We start from the raw sequence: 20,535 nt of genomic DNA, 5'->3' as shown, positions 1-20,535 counted from the left end.
TGCAATCATCCTCTACTCAAACACCCAGTTACACATGACTATTGGCTGCAAGGCTCCAACTTTTCACCAAACCCACTGAGGTGAAATATTTGTGGTGTCATCTTTTGCTGGGTAAGTTTCCTTGCAAGGTTTTCTACATGAAACCTAAATCACACAAAAGCAGAGTGCCCATGTATTTAAACATTTTTTCCAGTATATCTGCTTCCCATCTGCAAAGTTAATCAGAAATTTTCAGCCACATTTCTAACTATCTCAGAGAATGAACCGAGAAAGCCAGACATAAACTGACAAAGATTAGAAAATATGGAGCATTCCACAGCAATCTATAATAAATAAAATACACAATACTCCCTTACTCTCAACTTTAGATGCAGAAAAGACCATTAAGAGTTACATTAAAATAAGGCAGCACTAAAGAAATATGACATGACAAAAATAAGACCGTTTGCGTACCTGCAGCTCTTTCACCATAAGAAGATACACTATAAAAAGCCTTTTTCCACAGACACTTGCTATTTTTCTATGTATTTAAACAAAGATGTGGATGCTTAGCAACTTTAAAACAAAGTTATTTACTTAGATAACTAAGTATATAGTTTAAGGTACTTAATTTTGTATACATTCTTTTAAAATACTGTGTCTGTTTATAATATATTTATCACCTAGAGAGACAAAATCCTCATATATGGATTCCAACAATAAGTCACCTGCCTTTGCAATTATAAAAGAAACAAGAGTTTTGAGTCTGCTATGAACGTACGTGTATGAATACAGGAGTGCATTCATGTGTGTGCATGTGCATACTTTGTACACAAATTACCTATGTATACAACAGGTGAGAACAGAAAGAGATATAGGAAAATAAATTATTAACAAGTTAAAAGTATTTCATTAGTGTGAGAATAAATGCAGTTATAGAATGTAAAGGTCTGTATCATCAGCATATCAAAAACTGTTATGAAGCAGGAACACTATTTTGTTAGAAATGCCCATATCTGACTGGAGACAAATGGAAGAATCAGGAATGCTCCAACAGGTCAAAAATATGATGGAGCCACTGCACTGCAGTATTTCACTATTATTTCTAAACACAGAACATGGATGTTATCAAGCTTCCTGAAACACTATCTTCATAAAAGGTTTTGCTAAATGAATTAGTCAACAGCATATAACAAATGTTTCTCCAGAGTGTGCCTTATTTTGCATCACCCACAAGCAAAACAAAGCTTTTGAAGAGGAATAATACATTTTGTTATGCTAACAGGTCTGGCTGAAAAAATAAAACCAAATTAAAAAAAACCCCACAAAACCAAACCAACCAACCAAACAAACAAAAATATATAAAAAAACTATATTTTTTTTTAAGCACACATGCTTTTCTTACCTATTTGTTTCCTGTACTGGTCAACAGGAGTTCTTGCTGTAGAAGCATCTTTTCTACCCATGGTTTTCAATCCAAAAATCACTGTCAACAGCAGGGGAAAAAAAAAGAAAAAGAAAGAAAAGAAAAATACAGTAAACATTATTCCTAAATAAGTTACTCAGGAAATCAATGACATACAACACTGGAAAAAACTAACACACAACATTCACGTTATGCTATGATTATACCCAGTCATAAGCCTTCCCAGAGTATGATGAGACACCAGAGTTAAATCATCACTATTCTGAAGACTCTTAATAAATTCTAACATACCTTTTTCCCCATTGCATGGGTTATTAACATTACCAAATGCCTATTAGTTTGAATAAAAAAGAGAAAAGGATTTAAACTGATTCCACAGTAATTCAGCATCTGGTACCACTGAATTTAATTTTTTTGTTTGTTTTTGTTTTTTCTTGGGTTTTTTTTTTTTCATAAACCAGGCAGTGAATGTTGTATTTTGAGCTGCTTCTGTTGTTGGCAAACACATTTACAGTATGCCCAGGAGTCTGATGCTGGACTAGGCATGTGTGTATGCACTACTGCAATTGCTCAGGAAACCCACCTGCAGACACAGCCCTCCAGCCACCTTGAGCTAAGGAGAGGAACAGATACCTAAATCACAACAACCCCACAATCTACCTTCCTGCCATGAGCTCTAGAGATCTGTGAATGAAAGGAAAGTGGAGAATAAAAGGTGAGAGCTGGAGCTGTGCCCTCTTTACACCTCTCAGCAAATGTATTGAAAATGTAGATCACCTTCAATGCATTTAAGTTACAACCATCCTGACTCTTGAATGGGCTTCTCGCATTGCACAGCACAAACAGGTGACACAAGGACTGCACAGGAAGCTGCACCATCATTCATCTAAAGATGCTCTTTTGGTACTTTGTTATTGTCACACCATCAGTGTAACTGAACAAGTATCATCTGACTTGTGTTCCAGCAAATTCCAAGTATGTCCATTTAAACTGGAAAACCTTATGGCCTCTTATTCATCTCTTCACAGGGCTGCCACTCAAAAGGTACAGAAAGATTCTACAAGTATACTCCTTTCACCTCTTTTTCCACAGTCAAAACTACCTGGCTTTTATAGACACGGTTGTTTCTCAAAACACTATTTTTCAACCATTTTGGATGGGCTGAATATATCACTCATTGCAATGATGGTAAGCCCCACCATTTGGTCACCTTTATGACACAAGCCTCCAAACACCAACCTCTGCACTCACAAGAGGGCTGACATTTTCCAGTGTCAGATTTACTGTTCAAGCGCGTAAGATGCACAACAGCCAACACTTGCCTTTTCCCAACTGGCCTTGGCAAGTTGTGCCAAGGGCAAACTTCAGCTGAACTGTCCCGGGCAACCACAGACTGTCTACAGATTGTGCACATATGGCTTTGAAGTATCTGCAAGTTATACTTTTCTGTTAGGCATTACCAGATGCATTACAGCAAGACGAGCTTCCCCAGGCTCTGCCAAGGCACACTGTCTGGGAAGCACAGCTCTTAAAGGCACTGTGATGCCAAATCATGGGCCAAAAAGCATGCCAAGACACTGCTAAATGCACTACCATCAGCATCTCAGCCTTAAACATGTACCATTATCTCCTCCATAGTTTCAAGCAAGGTTTAATGTACAGCTGCAGAACGATCCCACCATTTATTTATCTGTTTTCAATCCACAAAGTTTCTTCTTTTGCATTTATCTATTCTGTAAGAATTGTAGGCATTTAATGCCAAGTGACAAATCCAGGCTCCTTAATTTAAAGTGTGGGACATAGCTTAAAAGGAAGTTAGGTTCTCAGAAGTCAACACCTTCAACACCTTTTTTTAAAAGGTATTCACAGAATCACAGGGTTGGAAGGGACCTCAAAAGACTATCTAGTCCAACCCCCCTGCAAGAGCAGGGTAACCTAGAGTACAGAAATAATAAGAAGATTAAAAAGATTGCTATTATTTCTTAATCCAAACTGAAAACTCAATCATAGAGTTCTAATGTTTCCATACATTACTTTTGTTTAACACAGAGCATACCCCTATCTTATGTAAAACACGTAACAGTGAACATCCACTGGTGGTTTTGCCCCTTTAATATGCTTCCCAGCTATCCTCTTGACTGAGTTTTATATCTCATATAACATTCACATCATAATAGCAAGAGTGAAAAATAAAAAGTACCATTTGAACTTCTGGCTAGTGGGAGATAACGTATATTCTTACACTGCAAAAATAGTTCTTGGCTTTTTATGCTACTTTTAAAGACTATTTGACTTGCCTTTTCCAATTTCAATAGCCTACTATGTTTTGTAAGTGAAAGACGTCTGCAGTTTTAGCAGTGCCAATAAGACTCAAGAAGGAAACGCAGACAAAAAATTATTTCCTGACTTAATAGTAGCCACTGAAATGCTTATTTTTGCCCATGTGGCTCAGTGGCACCAACTGCTGCATCTAGAACCCAGACTCCTCTTTGTTCTTCAAAGGGATGCAGTAATCATCATTCATTTCCACCACTTTGATGGTTAGATAGCAAAGGCGCAAGAAACCCATGGAGACATTAGCACATACAGCTACAATGTCTAATAAGACAGCTATTTGCATAAAAGATCAGCCACAATTTAGAATGTGTTGTGATAGATGTGGAAAGGGACTAACAGATCTGTATTAGCATGTACGAAACAGAGATTGTTTTCACAATTCCTCAAGGACTGGGGCTCATCACCTTCTCTTGTAAAGAATTCTGCATTCCCCAAGGAAGCAACTTGCCATGAGCCAGAGTTAAACTAAAATATGTTTAATAAGAGATAATATTTATTATTTATGAAGCTTGCTGCAGGAGTGCTCTCCAGTGTAACTTTCTGATCAGATTTTCATGAAGGAAAATCCTGGAACCTTTATGCACCATGAAGCAATTTGAAAAGCACGTTTTCTGTATTTAAAACAGCAGTGGTCATCCTGGAATAATTGGTCGTCCTAACTTTAGGGTAAGTAAAATTAGAGCTCAAGTCTTTCCCAACTGGCTGCTCCACTGCCTTCAATGTCAGCAAGTGGAAGAGCTAGGTTTTGCTGTATTTTTTTGCCAAACCAAAGGGATAGGCTGTGCATCATGCTGTGTGTACCCTGGCAGCATTCAGGACCCTGGAATTCTAATGACTACATAACTAGTTAAGAAACATGTAAAGGAAGGAGTTGTCACTGCTTTTCTTTACAGGCTACTAAAAATACTTCAAGAGTGACTATTTGAAAGCAACATGAGCCCTCCTTAACTTTCAAACTTTTCCATAAGCTGGTTTTAAGAAAACAAAGCAAGGTTCAAAGGAATTATTTTGTATTTATTGCCTTTATGGACATGTACAAGGTCAAAATACATTGCTTTTGTGGCATCCTTCACTGTTTTTTCACTCTCTCTCACCCTCTAATAGTTCAGCTTTGAAGGCTTATAACCTCAGCACACGATTATTCTCCTCTTTTATTCATAAGCAGTGACTGATAATTAAAAAAACACAATAAATTGCCTATTATCACCTCCCACAACCAACAGCATTTTGTGAGATAGAAAAGCAGTTCCGATTGTCCATTCAAGGTCTGACCACAGTAGTGTTTAAATCCCAACTCACTACTATTGATGCATATAAAGCTTGTATCAACAAAACAAAAAGCAAAAAAAAAAACAAAAACAAACAAAAAAACCCCAAAATTAAAATCAATTACTTGAATGAAATAGAAACATAACCATGAATTACTTCATCAATACCAAGAAGTACAGGGACTATATAGCACAGAGATTGCACTTCGTAAATTTATGGTGTAATACAAATGATTAATAACAGTGATAAGGCTTACAGTGTGAACCAGTGAACACTCAAAGATCCATGTATGTGCACATGTGCAAACTTTCTTAGGGGTGATATTTGACAATATGTCTGTATTCTTCCACAACAAGCTGCCTAACATAGAGGATATGTTAAAGAAATAATGGTCAGTTTTGCAGCTGAAATACACCTGATAGATTAGGTAGAAAAAGAACCACTACAGAATGTAAATGTACTGGATCAAGTCTTCAGCTGTATTTGCAAATGCAGGTGAATGCACAGTGAATATGTGTATATATGCAGAAGTAACTTATACTTAATTGCAAATGGATATCTAACTTAACCCCCCCCCTTTTTTTTTTGTTGGATACAGTGCACATTGATAAACTGAACCCACAACCCAAATAATTTTTTAATATGATTCAAAGCTTACTGATGTCAGTGAAAGAATTGGTCTCAATTTCATAGTTCATAGTTTAATAAAGGATATTAAAACACAAGTTACGAGAGAGAAAAAATTGCCTTTTATCCTTCTCGAGTAAAATCCAAGGAGCACATCAGATCCTCTGTGAACATCAAGTTATTCCAAAGAACTGTTAGCACTGCATTTAAAGTGGGAAGCTGTCTGCATGTAGGTATTTTGGAAATCACTGCTGTTGGTTGTTTTAATTAGCTTTTTTGGTGCATTGCTTAAGTACAGAAACTAAGGTCTCTCTGTACAGCAATGGAAGAAATGCAGTGGAATTAACCCACAGCCAAAATTGCAAGAACAATGCAGTTGAATTTTTTAACCATACTTTAACCAAAAGAGAGAATTTAAAAAACTTTATTACTACTACTTAGAAAAATCCCAAACACAATAAACATAGAAACAAACAAAAAAAATTGAAAGAACCAACCAAAAACGTTCATATTCTACTCGTAAGTCTTCACCATTCCTCTGGAAAATCTCTCTCAAAGGATGACACTCTTAAGTCAAAGGAAAGAGTACCTGCCCATGGTGCTTCTTGCTCAATCTAGCTCTACCTTCCTTGGGGATTTATTTCATTCTCTTTTAATTAAAGGAATGTAACATTTCTTTACTTAATTAAACATTGAAAGTAGCAGAGATGACTTAAATTCAGTTACATTTGGGAAAATAAATTAAAAAAACACAGGATCCATAATTCTAATTGGAACAAGTATTGCTAAAATAATCTTATCTTTTTGCACAAGGACAACAAACACTGTACTATATCCCAATATTAAAACCATCTAGGAATTACAAGTTTTACTCTGACATATACGAGGTTGTTTTCGTAGCTTCACGTAAACATTAGGAACAAACCACACACTGTTACTTCCAGGGAGCACCCTTTGCACTCTAGGGAAAGGAGCTGGTCTGTTAGTTTTACACTGCCTAGAGAACCCATTAAATTAGATCTAAATTTACTTACAGAAGTAGTACACAGGTAATAGTCTATATGAATACTCAACATATTCTCCTGGATGTTTCAAAATCCTGAGGCAGTATGTATTATGAAACATAAATTTCATCAACAATCTAGATTAGTTCCGCCTAATTTCAGGAAGGTAAGTGAGACACTCCAGTTATGCAGGAGGCCACCTCCACTTCCTTTGCAATGAATGAAGAAAGAGATGCAATGGTAAGGAATCCAAACTGCCTGCAGCAATCTTCCTTGATATGCTCCTAAACCTCTCCTAAGTACCTAAAATGGGATAGGATTATTTAGGCCCTAATATTTGCCTGTGCTTCTCTAGCAAAAAGACTACTTACTTTTGTTAGATGTTAAATGTTTTTAAACATCTGAAGAGTTGAAAAGATTATCATTAAATGTATTCATCATAGCCTGGAAAAAGTAAAAAAATCAAGGACTGCAAAACCTAAGATTTTTTTTAAAAGATTTCATACTTATATAATTTAGGTTTTTTAAGCAAAAAGAGGATATTAAGAATGTCAAAGGTTCCTTCCATTCCCAGTAGAGCACAGTTTGTCACAGCTTCTATGGGAAGAAGAATCAAAATGTACTGGGCCAAAACTCACTTATAAAAACATTACTGACACAGAAGATATCTATTGAGCAATTTGTGCTATACTTGTTATAACAACAGTATGACATTTTGTAGAAGAATATTCTATTTATAGCTATTCTATGCACCTTACATTTACTTTGCATTATTTGGGTTTCTTATTTGTCTTCAGAACTGAATTCCCTTACTCACGTCAGAGCCAAGTAGAGATATACCATCTGTGAAACATATTCAGCATAACATGAAGACAGATCTTCATCTGAACAAATTTAAAATTGCAAATGCTCAAAGATTAACCTTTTTTTCTTCTTTTTTTTTTTTTTTTATTTTTATGAAAATGACTGCACTGGCGTGTCCAGAAAATATCCTTAAAGTTCGTGAAGGAAAAAAAAGCATACATGTGTTTTGATTCTGCCTTGCCAGACAGTTCAAAAAGTAGTATTTCCCAGGGGAAAGCGTAATCTGTGCTAAAGGGAAAATTACATGATAAATTACACCATATGCACTATTCCAGATTAACAGAGTATGTTTAAACTTTGGGGTTTGCGGGGGAACAGGGACTATGCTAAAAATCAGAACGAAAAATGTTAGGAAGAGAATGGGCAGCCAGACTACCCTGATGCCCAGAGGCACATCACCAGGGATGGATACAGCCTCCATGGGAGCAATCACAAATGCTGTACAGCCACCACTGCAGTCGGAGGGTAAATACAGAGGACATCACCATCACCACAACTGCACAGGACGGAAATGAAACACATGCTCTCTGCCTCATGAGTTAAAAGTTCATCAAGTCAAGAGCAATGATGAGAAACAATTATTTGCTCTGTCTCAGTAACTGAAGCATCAGCAACGAACATTTTGCCATTCAGATAAATCCAGACAGTTTTATTCCCTCTTTGATCCCCACCACACAACCCTTCAGCACTTACTTCCTTTGATGAAGTAGGGAATAATTTAAATAACAGGTATAAAGCTAGAGGTCATAGACCTTAAATTTCAAAATCAGCCGAGTCTGCCTAAGCACTTCACTTCCAATATGTTATGAAGTTACAGTTCCTTAATTTAATAGTGTCAAGTGGTTTCACTGAGGTCTTATTCGAAAACCTCAGAAACTCTGGTTTGCCCTGCTAGATGTTACAGCAGAGGAAAAGCATCTTTTTTTTTTTTTTTTTTTAAAACAGAAAACGACCTCTTTATTTGCCCACCTCTTCAGTTTTAGAAGTGACAAAAATTAATTTTTTTCCAGATGTTGCTCCTTTCCTGGTACCGGCTACAAGTCATAGCTTGTTGTAAGCCTGGCTGCTTTAATTATAGACACTTGTTAGTTGCTCATTTTTAGATTTTAAGTTTAGGCTCATTTTTGATGGAAATGAGATTCCTATTTCTTCCTTAAGTGAGAAGAAATATTTAGGGAGTAATTCTATTTCCCTTTAGCATATCCATCTTAAACTACAGTCACAACCATCCAGAGGACAGAAAGTCTCTTTCACAATGTTTTCAATACTGCAAAATAGGATAGTGATCTTCATCAAGAATAAAGCTTGTAACTTTTGAAGCTGTTCACACCCGATTTTTCACACAATTCTGTACTGATCTTTTTTTGTTTGCTTCTACTGTGCCTTTTTTTCTTTTTTTTTGCTTGCACTGCCTTGGACCATTAAAAATACAAAATTTCTGAGTGAATGATTTAAAAATTAAACAGCTTCTTTGTAATAATAAAACAAAACAATCTGAAACTTCTGAAATTTTTCCTTTTCTCTCACCCTGTTTAAAGAGAAAAAAAAAGCTTTTAAAAGTATGTTAGGGTAAGTTTCAGCTTAATTTTTTCCCCATTAATTCTAATAGTGATATCCCATCTATTTTGACTCCATTTACACTGAAATTGCTCTATCATTCGCAAAAAGCAAATACACTCAGCAAACAGTCTGTTCATGCTTGACAATCAACCTAATAACTGAAAACCAGTGGAGAAAAGAGCCGCAAATAAGCCATGCAGGCACAAAGCCGGAAGGCAGACAAATGTACCCTTCTGTTATTCATTTCACTGTAGTATAATACAGTGTCCCTTCACACAACTCCAAGTCATAAGAATCACTAACACTGGTCACCACATTTGTATCCTAATGATTGGCTCACTTCTTACCTTGAGCAAGCATGCAAAAGTTGAAAGCAGGCTACAAATGACAGCAGCAAATAACAGTTCAGCAAAACTGAATTATTGGTTCTATTACCAAACCGGGTGATCAAAAGGACTTAAAAGGTAATCTTTCCATCCAAGGCTCAGAATGAATGTGGGGTGGCTTTTTTTTTTCCCTTTCTCTGAAAGTACTGTAGCTTGATAAGTATTAAATAGACTAATCTATGAATGAAGAAAAACAGTTTTATGCAACTTTTGATGTCTCAAATGCTTTATTAGGCATTCAGAAAAGCAACTCAGCTTATAAAAACAAATCTATTCTAGACACGAAGCAGAAGAAACATTAATTGTAAAAAGTTTTAATTTGATGGGTTTGGCATTTGCATTTTCCTCTATTTTTAAGTAACTGATTAAAATAAGGACCTGTTAATCTTTCACATAAAATGAGAAGATAAAGCATTTCCTCAGCCTTAACACATCATTTTTTGTATTTTTTTCCTTTAATATTGTCCAAGACAAACCCCAGTAGATAAAACAGCAGATAACTTAGTGTTAACAGATCAAATGTAAAGTTGAGCCCTACAGCACTTAATAATGAGCTTAATAGACAGGCTTAGTGAACAGACACACAGACATTAGCAGCAGCATTTTCAAAACCAAGTCCTACTCTATTGATTTTGAAGGATTAGACCATAATTGGGTGAAGACTTTAATACGGATTAAATAACATCAGGTCAGTAGTTTCTAAAGTAGTTCAAAACAATAGGCCAAGCACACTCTGCAGATTATATCTAAATTGCTCAAGACTTGGCTCTCCTGAAACCTACCTAGAGATCCCATTAAAGGCAGTGATTTTTAAGATATGAATAAAGTAATAGTGTACATGACACCATCTCTTGAGGAGCTTTAGGTTCTATTTGGGCAAAAATGGAATACAAGATCACTGACACCTACAAAAAAAAATGAAACTTGAACAAAAATTGAATTAAAGGAACTGATCAAAATCAGGTTAAAAATCTTCATATGGTCAAATTTTAAAATAAGCTTTGACAGACAAAGGAAGAAATTTTGCTCCAGGTTCACTGTCAAGGAGAATGCCAACAAAAGGATGCCACCAGCTGAGACTAACACATTGGAAAAAAGTACTGTTTAAAGTCACACAGTACATACAAAATTCTATTTACCCTAAAAATATTACTGAAATACAAAATTGAGCACTTTTTCATGGGTTTCTGCTTTTAGAAACGGCACCTTTTTAAGATCCTGGGTTCTAATGTGTGAAAGGTTAGCCTTTTCCAGCCTAAAAGATACCTCCAATGACTGAGTGGTTCCTACACCTCAAGCTAGATAGGAACTGAATAGTTATGAGATTCCTAAAAGAGAACATTTAATGAGTAGCTATCAGCTTGCAAGCACCTCTTCAGAAACCCTAGCCTGAGATAAAACAACAGACAATCCATTCCATTCGCTCTAATTGCCTGCATGTATCTCTCTAAGCACTAGGGGCTTGCACATGCCCCTGGCAAGAGTCAAAGGGGAATGTATGCTTCAGCACTGCCATGCAGTTTTATTAGAAGGAGGGGATATACCTGAAATCTAGCCTTGTAGACTGCACACAACCAAGAAAAAAACCCAAACCTGCTGGAGTATACAGTGAAATGAGTTCAGGATGGTTTTCATAAGAACAAACAGATTCAACACCAACATCACAAGAAACTACAGGTCTGCTCTCTTCCAACTACAACTACTCAACCTGACTACAAACGTACCAAAAGCTGAATCCTGTATCCAAGCTTAAGAAGCTTAAGGAAAGCTGGGCCAACTCTGAAAAAGAGCTGCTTCCACTTATGGCTTTAAAAATATCCCACGCGCTCACCTTTACAAGCCATCCTAGTTGTTTCCATACTGATTTAATTTTGTTTTAAATAAGGTGAGTTAATGAAAATGTGTACCAATATAGTAGAGTGGAAACATCTTTCCAGCTCTTCACTATTTCCAGCATGGATAGTCTTAAGTTTGAAGGCTTAAAAGCAGACAAGTTTGTTTTTTTTCCTACATACACCATTCTGTCCCCTTCAAGGTCTCTTCATGGTATACAAGACAAGATTACAGAGTCCTTCTATGGTCAGGATAGAGAACTACACCAAGTCTATACAATATACATTACTTATGTGCAATAAATGACAGAATACAAGTACTCTGAATTCTTTACTCTGCATATATGGCTATGTTTTAGTATGGTACCCACATTTAGATCATAATTTCCATGGGACTATATAAACATGCATGAAGATAAACAGGCTCTCTTCCCATGTAGAACTGGAAGAATTTATCCAGAAGCTTTCCTTTGTAAATCATTTCAGATGTATTTTACTGAAGCAGTAAATGATGTAAGCAAGTGCACAGGGACCTTTTGTTTTAAATTATGATGATCTGTTACTCCAACAAAAGTTACTAATATTATTTAACCCCACTGGTGTACTTAAAATGAAAACTGTTTGAAGCTTTTTGAACAGATTTGTCTCTACAATAATCAGTTTTCCAGAGTAGCCTCTTCCTATTTAACTTGATGGTCTGCTGCTTTCTCTATACCCAAAAAGATACCAAAATTATCCAGGCTTTCAAATTATCCTGCCCTTCAGAACAAAGAAGTAAACAGCAATCTAGGAATGCTTTGTTAACCTCTTCACTCCAAATTAGGGAAAAATTTAAAGGAAGCAACATCCATCCTTGCTCTGACCATTTTACAACTGCAAATCAAAAAAACCCCAAATGATAAGCTGCTGCAATTCTTTGCGTTTGCATTTAAAAATCATACTTTAATCACACCAAAATCTAAAGCTTAAAAAAGAACTTATAGACAGCTTCCCATGATGCATATATATAAAAGAAAAAGTGCTTTCCACACCCTCTGTAACAGGAATATATGACAAGTTCACACAGGTGCAGCACAGCCTTGCATATGGCACTCCACACTGTATGCAGGAGGGCCTTTCCAGCAGACAGGTGGGACAGGTAGCAGATAGAACTTGCTGAGGTGAGGTTAAGGTAGATGTGTCATCAGAAACATCACAGCAAACATTAAAGGCAGCATCAAGGCCAGGTTGGATGAAGCCTTAGGTGATATATATAGTTTAGTGTGAGGTGTCCCTGCCCATGGTGGGGGGTTGGAACTAGATGATCTTAAGGTCCTTTCCAACCCTAACTATTCTATGGTTCTATGGTTCTATCATGAACAGAAGTCCATCTGCCTCTTCCAGGAGTTCATCATGACTTCAAATTTTCTAGAGCATGTTTACCTTAGAAACAGAACTAGAGGCAACATTCCAGCACTGGTCTTACTAAGCCATTTCAAAGCACCCTCTTACCTCTCCCCCACTCTACTAGGCAGCACCAGCCCTTCTTGAACTGCCCTGCACTTCAATTTCCTAAGGCTACGGGAGCTTCCTCAGAAACCTCAAGCCCTCCCACAGTCACAGATTTAGAAGATAAAAGATCTTCCATTCTGCATGCACATGCAGTATTCCTTCTTCCTCAGCACAAACAGGCAAACTGCATTTTAACAGAATCGCATTACCATGATCCCAGCCATGCTTGTAACTTCATCCTTTCTTCACCAACCCAGCAATCACTGAACCATGTATTGTTTGCCATTACTGCTTTTACATTTATACACAATTGACTAAAATAGCAAAAAGAGCATCACACCTGACACAAACACTGGGGAAAGTCTCCACAAGCTCACATCCGTTGACAGTGGCCTCGAGCCATCACTTCTGAGTGCTGGCAGCTCACCAGGTCTTTATGCATTTTATTGTTACTGTACAGTCCTAATTTTTAAATTAATTTTAGTTGAGTAACAGTAAATCAAGGACTTAATGAAATTTAAAAGTTAGCTATACAGAGAGTGTACTTTCAGTCTGACAGCCAAGACACAAAAACAAAACAAGTAATACACTGCTTCAGGTTAACTGTTTCCTTTTGACAAGAACATAAGTAAAACAAAACTGGTCTAGCAGTAAAGTAAGTGATGTAATCTTAATTGAAGGCAGCATAATTACCTCCACACATGAGTGCAACACTAAAACCACCTACTGGACAATTTCTATAGCTTACACATTACATGACAGAAAGATAATGATTTTTAGTATGAGCTTTTTGGCATGATCAATTTTAAAAGAAGACAAAACCACGAGGTGAGAGTTTCAGTTGAGATAGTGATACCATAAAGCCACGTACTGAAATGTTATCCACAATGACTTAGTACAGTGCTAGTTGAACACACAGGTAATAGAATTTTTAAATTTTTTTTTAAAGGGGTACATTCTGCTCAGTTCAAGAAGGACAGGGAATTGCTTGAAAGAGTCCAGCACAGAGCCACAAAGATGATTAAAGGAGTGGAACACCTCCCTTATGAGGAGAGGCTGAGGGAGCTGGGTCTCTTTAGCTTGGAGAAGAGGAGGCTGAGGGGCAACCTCATCAGTGTTTACAAATATGTAAAGGGTGGGTGTCAGGATGATGGAGGTAGGCTTTTTTCAGTGATATCCAGTGGTAGGACAAGGGGCAATGGGTGTAAACTGGAGTATAGGAGGTTCCACGTTAACATCAGGAAGAACTTCTTTACTGTAAGAGTGACAGAGCACTGGAACAAGGTTTCCCAGGGGGGTAGTAGAGTCTCCTACGTTGGAGATATTCAAGGCCTGCCTGGACAAGTTCCTGTGTGATGTACTCGAGGTTTCCCTGCTCTTGCAGGGGGGCTGGACTAGATGATCTTTCGAGGTCCCTTTCAACCTTTGGGATTCTGTGATTCTGTGACCCCATTCCCAGACTACGCATAGCGCAGGCTGCCCAAAAAGATGTGTCAGTTAAGGTGATGAAAGCAAACTGAGGGTGCAGGTATTGCTGGGTCTTCTGTACAGCCTGCAATCTGAGGGGTGGGGAAAAAGCAACCAGCTGGCAGCATCTTAAACCACAGCATCTAAGGCTTCCAGAGCACATCTGTCAGAGCCATTCATGAATAAATTTGAGCATAAGAGTTTGTAGAATTGAGAACTTTGTATGTAAAGATTACAATGAAAACACAATAGATAAAAGCACAAAAAGCTACAAAGGCTGATTGATAATGTAAATGTGAGAGGGAATTATCATGGGTAAACTTAACCTTTTCTTCATTTACACCATACAGCACAGCCGGAGAGAAAACAATTGAAACTTTGAAATCTACTACATTTCCAACCCAATCTGTTTCCCCACTATAAAAAACAGTTCATAACATAAAAGGTTATTTTGTTCCATTACTTTATTTTATTTCAATGGAAATTCATGAGGATAAATTTGGCTTTCTGGCTAGAGGCAACCAACTACAGGCAATGTAACCCCATCTTTTATTTTGTTGTCTTACTCGAGAATAGAAATAACAGCATTAGTAAGTGACAACAAACTTGTGTACAAAATGGCATGCTTCCCTCTGCCCTCTGGATTTTAACTTCCCAATACCACTCTCAACATTAACCTACTATTAACCTTTGCTTTTTTCCTCTCTCACACCTGCCCTTTCTGGCGTGACTTTTCCACTATAAGCTTCTGCTTTTGTAACAGTCTTTCCCCATTTATTCACTTTACCAGCTCAGCATCTATTCCTGTATTTCTGTGTCACCCTCCCATCCTCCTTTACACTTGCTATTGGGCTTATGCTGGCTAATTCATTATACCATGCCTTTTCCAATTCCGTCTTCATTTTCATCATAAAACACACTGGATGAAGGATGATGCTAAAACCAATCAAAGCACACAAGTAAGTATTTTGTTGATGTATCAATTATCATATTTAACACTACAAAAAGTCCTGGGACACAATAAACTGCATTGTATAAACCCCTCCATTGTATCATTACAATATATGGTTACAGAGGCAAAATCAAACTTAAAAATTTTTGCCCTTGCTGCTAAAAAAATACGCAGAAGAAATGGGAAACAAAGGGATTAGCACTGCCCATGTCAAGAATGCCTGGAATAAGTGTTTACTCAAGCCACACTGAATCAGAGGGGTATCTATGCACAGCTAGTGATACAAAAGCACCTGGGGTGCCTTGACATTTTCCCATGACCTTCAAACATAATTCTGATGAATAAAAATGTATCAGGAATCATAAGGCTGTTGCTGACAATCTGGGGATGTTAAAACTGCATTAATACAAGTGCTTTTTCTTCTTCTGTGTGACTATCCATGTTTGCCATTATATGAAACAGAGTTCCTTCCTAAATGGCAAACACCAGTTTTTTGGCAACACTCTTTCCTTCCCATCATCTTTTTTTAAAAAAAAAATTCTTACTCTGTGTCACAAAATACTTCAAGACAAAAACAGGTTATTAAAGAGCCAGAGCATACATTGATTTTTTCATCTCTACCAACACCACCATGATGTTTATATTGTGCATAATGCTGCAATGATGTATGAGCTCATCAGCTTGGAAGCTAAAAACAGTTTCACTGTGCCTGTGATTGATAAACTACGGAAGTATTAAAACATTTAAAATGTTAATCTTTGTAATAATCTCCTGAAAATTTTTTATATTAATTTAAACCATCGATCATTTTAATATTTAATCATTGCAGACTTCATTTGAAATGAAGATAGCCATTCACTGAAAAGCACTTAATTTTTTAGTTTAAAAAATGATCAGCTAGTATATAATCACATTTTTTTCCTCAATAAAAAGTAAACCTGCAAGCAAATGAAAAAATCTACAGGAGCAGAAAATTTAAAGCAGAGTTTGTGTCAGAGGACTTTTGCAGTCCTGCTTTCCAGGAGTAACTGTATTATAACAGTAGTATCATAAGGGAGTCAGAGCATTGAGCGAGACTTCAACCATAAACAGAAATTGTTAGCTTCTTTGTCTACACCTTACAACCATCTATGCTCCATTCTAATCTTTACCTGCCTCGTAACATGTAAACATAATAACTTACTTATGAAGCACAGTACTTAATAGAGCAACTTGAGTCTCCAAGATGCTATTAAACTTGGGGTTTCAGAGGTTTTTTTGTTGTGTTTTCCTTTTAAACATACAGCCCAGTTTTATAACATTAGCCTTTAGCAACACATAAAGACTTTCCAAATTATCCTACTTTTTTGTAATTCATAGCTTGTCTTCCCTAACGAGAAATCGAGATTAATATGGAAATATCCCAAAGGAAAACAAAACAAGGAACTTCCTAGTTGTGAGAAAAAAATCCCACAGAAACTCTTAACATCGTCCAACTGCGATGAACTAATTTTGATGGTATTCAGTTTCTTTTGAAAGATTTTTAAAACTATGTAAGAAACAAAAACCAATTACTGGTCTCTAGAAACAAATTTCATAATAAATCCAAAGAAAATGTCTTCACTGCACTGAAAAAACACTTGAAAAAAACCCAAACCACAAGAAACAAAACAAAAAATGAAAAACAAAGCAACAATAACAAAAAGCCCACCAAACAGAAACACACAAACCAAAACCCTCATATAATTTTCTATGTAGACTCCACTAAAATTTTATGTTTCCTATTTCTACAAAGTACGCTTCCTACTTCCATGAAGTACACTGAGCTTAAGTCATCCTTGCAGACTGGGCTACAAGTTTGGGCTTAAGTGTTTTAATAAAATCCTAGATATACACTGGGCAGTATCACAGCTTAATGTATTAATGTACATTACTAGTCCTCATTCTATATTTGTGACTTACAGTGAGTTACAAGATTTTCCAGTACCTGGTGTAAAACTGGCATGCAAACTGGCTTTCTTTCCTGAAGCGGCTGCAGAAAGTAACAGCAAGAGCTATGAAGATAGGGGAACTGGCAGAAGTCACATGGAATCTTCCAATGCATACAAACTTTCTCTATATAGTTCAAGGTTATGAAAATAAAATAATAATTAAAAAAAAAACAACCAACAAACCAGAAATAAACACACTGCCTTTATTCTTGACTTCTATAGTGATACGTATGTATCTTGTTGCATATTACCTTTTGCTGAAGTCCGTTTTTATGGACAAAATCCTGTTCATTCAATGTGATGCAGTAATCGAATTCAGGAACTCAGCTGCTTGCATCTGAAATGGAAGGGATAGTCCTCTTTTTATGGGACTTACTAGAAATATGTTTAATATATGTTGATACAAGAATCAAAGTAAATTATAAGAGGAGTTTTGCCAGTCCTAACAGAAATCTGATTTAATCACTTGATTTTAAACGATTTTTCAAAACCTAGATATTTGAAGAGCTGTCACATCTGTGCTGAAACTGAGTATCTTCTGTATTGCTTTTGCACACACAAAATACTATCTTAGACAAAGACAGCTGTAAAACATTATTGTAACCTCTACATGTTTAAATTAACAAATCAAATTCACAAAATTACAGGACTGATGGTGTTGGAAGGGACCTCTTGAGGTCATCTGTTGGGCTCAAACTTGCTCAAACAGGCTCAGCTAGAGCACACATACGTTACAGAATTATAAGTTACAAATTACAAAAGAAATTATATATTGAAGCAAAAATAACAGAAAATGTGAGCAACTGCCCTTTCTGTGGAAAGAAAAAAAAAGGGCAACTATTTGTACTGGTGTGATAAATTTATTTCCAAGTTAACACTTGTCTGTTTTCACTATGCTCACGCTTACAGTACTGACCTGAAGTAGGCTTACATCTTCACAGCTTCCATGAAGACAGATATCAAGTCCTAGAAGGGTAGATAGCACTAATTCATGATCAAAGATAACCATGCCAACAGAAACAGCTGCTAATTTTTTTCCTCAGTGAGCAGACAAGCTATTTTCTGAACAACAGTGGTTGTCCCTAACCCATTTTGTACCAAGAGGGGAAGAGATCCAGCCAAGGAAGACACGCCAAACAGCACTAGTTAAGAAATTTATCGATTTTCCCCATACTTCCAGATTTTTGTGTATTCCTTAAACACATTTTCTACCATTGTCCACTATGGAAATCACACATCAGTAGCAAAGGGTGGAAGAGTCAACATGTCTTTAGAAACAAGCACCCTTCCATTCTGATTAGCTCTTTAGACACAAGCCTGGTCCCCAAAAGCAAAGAACTCAAGCTGTTTTTGATATATAATTGAATTACCATGTGTGAATGCTTGTGCTCTGCATACAGTCCAATTACACCACACACTCTTTTACAGAGGCTTTCTGGTACTGTGCTCTGCTCTCATACCTATGTAGGTTGATGTAAGGCAGAGCACTTTGAGAGCCACACAAATCCACACTAGCAGACATTTCTGCCAACATTTCACATTCAAAGAAGTTGTGGCTCCCGTGCTTCTAGCCAGGATTTTCTGTATATAAGCATGACCAGTGCACGCTGCACAAAACACAAAGTCCAATGTACCCAGAACACATCACACCTGGGAGGTGAACACAGCCAGCTCAAAAAGCCCAGGTTAAGATTTACTGCATACCACAGCCAGCTGTCACACTGCGCATGTGGCATCTCCAACACACCCTGGCCTCACTGCACTAGGGTGGTCAGCCCACGTGTACGCACACATGGAGATCAGCTGCTAGTCCAGCTCCCAGACACAGAGAAACGCCACATAAATGTGCTTCACACATATATATACACACCCAACCGCACTGCACTGGCAGGCAGTACATGGAAGAACTGAGCTCATGAGGGAAAGCCATAGGATGGCCCCACAGAGAAGCACTACAGGTTCTGGTCAGCTCAGCCAGCCCAGCAACCCCCGAAACAGGCCTCGACCACAGCTCTCACAGGGGAGATCCCCTGCTGAGGGGCTTATTTCCCTCCAAATTGGTCAGTCACACCCTGCGGAGGGACCCAGCCTGGCATCACCTGCGCGCACGCTGGGAGCTGACCAAAGAGCCGAGGAGCGCCCAGAGCCGTGTGAGGCCGCAGCACAAGCCCTGCTGCGAGGGGAGCCTCCCGAGCACGGCGCACGCCGCCGCGGGAGAGGGGAGGGGACTCTACCCGCCCGCACCCAACATGGCCGCGCCAGCCACGGCCGCTGACCCCTCCCGACCCCTCAGCCCGCATCCCGAGGGCGGCACCCGGGCGCCCGCAGCGCCGCCCCGATTGGCAGCGTGCTCCGGCCAATCGCGGAGGCGAGCGCTTTCTGCCGGCCAATGGCAGTGGCGGCCCCGTGCGGACAGCGGGCCGGCCGCGCGCGCTGGTCGCTCCCTGCCCGCAAACCAATGGCGGCGCCGGAGCAGCGGCGGGTAGCGCGCCCCCACCACCCCGGGGGGGGGAGGGAAGCGGTTGCCGTGACAACCGCAGAGCCGGCGGTGCTGCCGGCCCTGGCGCCCGCGGCCCCTCGCTCACCCCGGGAAGCGTGCGGTACCTCGGGCCGAGCGGCACAGCTCCGCCTCCTGCCTCCGCTCGCTGCTGGGCGACTTCCTGTGCTGGTGGGGCTGCCACCGCCTCCCGCCCCAGCGTCCCCGCCTCCCGGCCCCGCCCGTCCTGCCGGGCATCAGCTGCGGGGGGCTGCGGCACTGGGCCCAGGGGCTACGGCCGCAGGTGGGTCGGAGAAGGGTCTAGGGCGGTAGCGGCTTCGACCTCGCAGGGCCTGCCCGCAGGAGGCCCCTCACCCACCTGTTTCGCTCGGTGTCCCGGGAGAGATGGTCTGGTGGAGGCTGGAAGTTCAGCGATGGAGTATTTTAACATCTCCCCTTCACACTCTCTTAGTTTTTACCACTCTTTTGCCAACATGTATTAAAGTTGGTGTTCCTGACATGTGGGATGAAAAGCAATTAGTCACCTTCACATCATCACTATCACAAGCCCCATTCAGTGAGAACTTCATAGAATCATTGAATTGAAAGGTTTGGGTTGGAAAGGGCCTTAAGATTGTCCAGTTCCAACCCCCCTGCCATGGGTAGGGAAAGGCTCCACTAGACCAGGTTGACCAAGGCCCTGTCCAGCCTGGCTTTGGGTATTGCCAGGGATGGGGTATCCACAGATTCCTTAGGCAGCCTGTTGTGCATCACCACCTTCACAGTAAAGAAGAACTTCTTCCTTATATCTAACGTGAGTTCTCCCTTGTTTAAGTTTTAACCCATTGTCCCTTGTCCTACTGCTGCAGTCCCTAATGAAGAGTCCATGCTCAGC

The 20,535-nt window shown here is 39.0% G+C and overlaps 1 protein-coding gene across 3 annotated transcripts in view; it reads right to left on the bottom strand.

Moving 5' to 3' along the window:
* Positions 1-19,810, bottom strand: part of TRIQK (triple QxxK/R motif containing) — a 60,026-nt gene extending 40,216 nt beyond the window's left edge. For 2 of the 3 annotated variants that reach the window (XM_034068529.1, XM_034068533.1), the window contains exons 1-4: positions 19,750-19,810; positions 18,081-18,130; positions 17,416-17,501; positions 1,385-1,465 (exon numbers count right to left, since the gene is read on the bottom strand). In XM_034068529.1, the coding sequence (XP_033924420.1) occupies positions 1,385-1,445 (61 nt within the window). In that variant the 5' untranslated portion in view covers positions 1,446-1,465; positions 17,416-17,501; positions 18,081-18,130; positions 19,750-19,810. The remainder of the gene's footprint in view (positions 1-1,384; positions 1,466-17,415; positions 17,502-18,080; positions 18,131-19,749) is intronic. The other variant, XM_034068530.1, reaches the window with a different exon arrangement.
* Positions 19,811-20,535: the final 725 nt, after the last annotated feature.

Source organism: Melopsittacus undulatus, chromosome 1 (assembly GCF_012275295.1).
Source record: "Melopsittacus undulatus isolate bMelUnd1 chromosome 1, bMelUnd1.mat.Z, whole genome shotgun sequence".
NCBI classification, from domain to species: domain Eukaryota; kingdom Metazoa; phylum Chordata; class Aves; order Psittaciformes; family Psittaculidae; genus Melopsittacus; species Melopsittacus undulatus.
The sequence above is the reverse complement of the archived record's forward strand: the minus strand, read 5'-3'. Positions and strand labels throughout refer to the sequence as shown.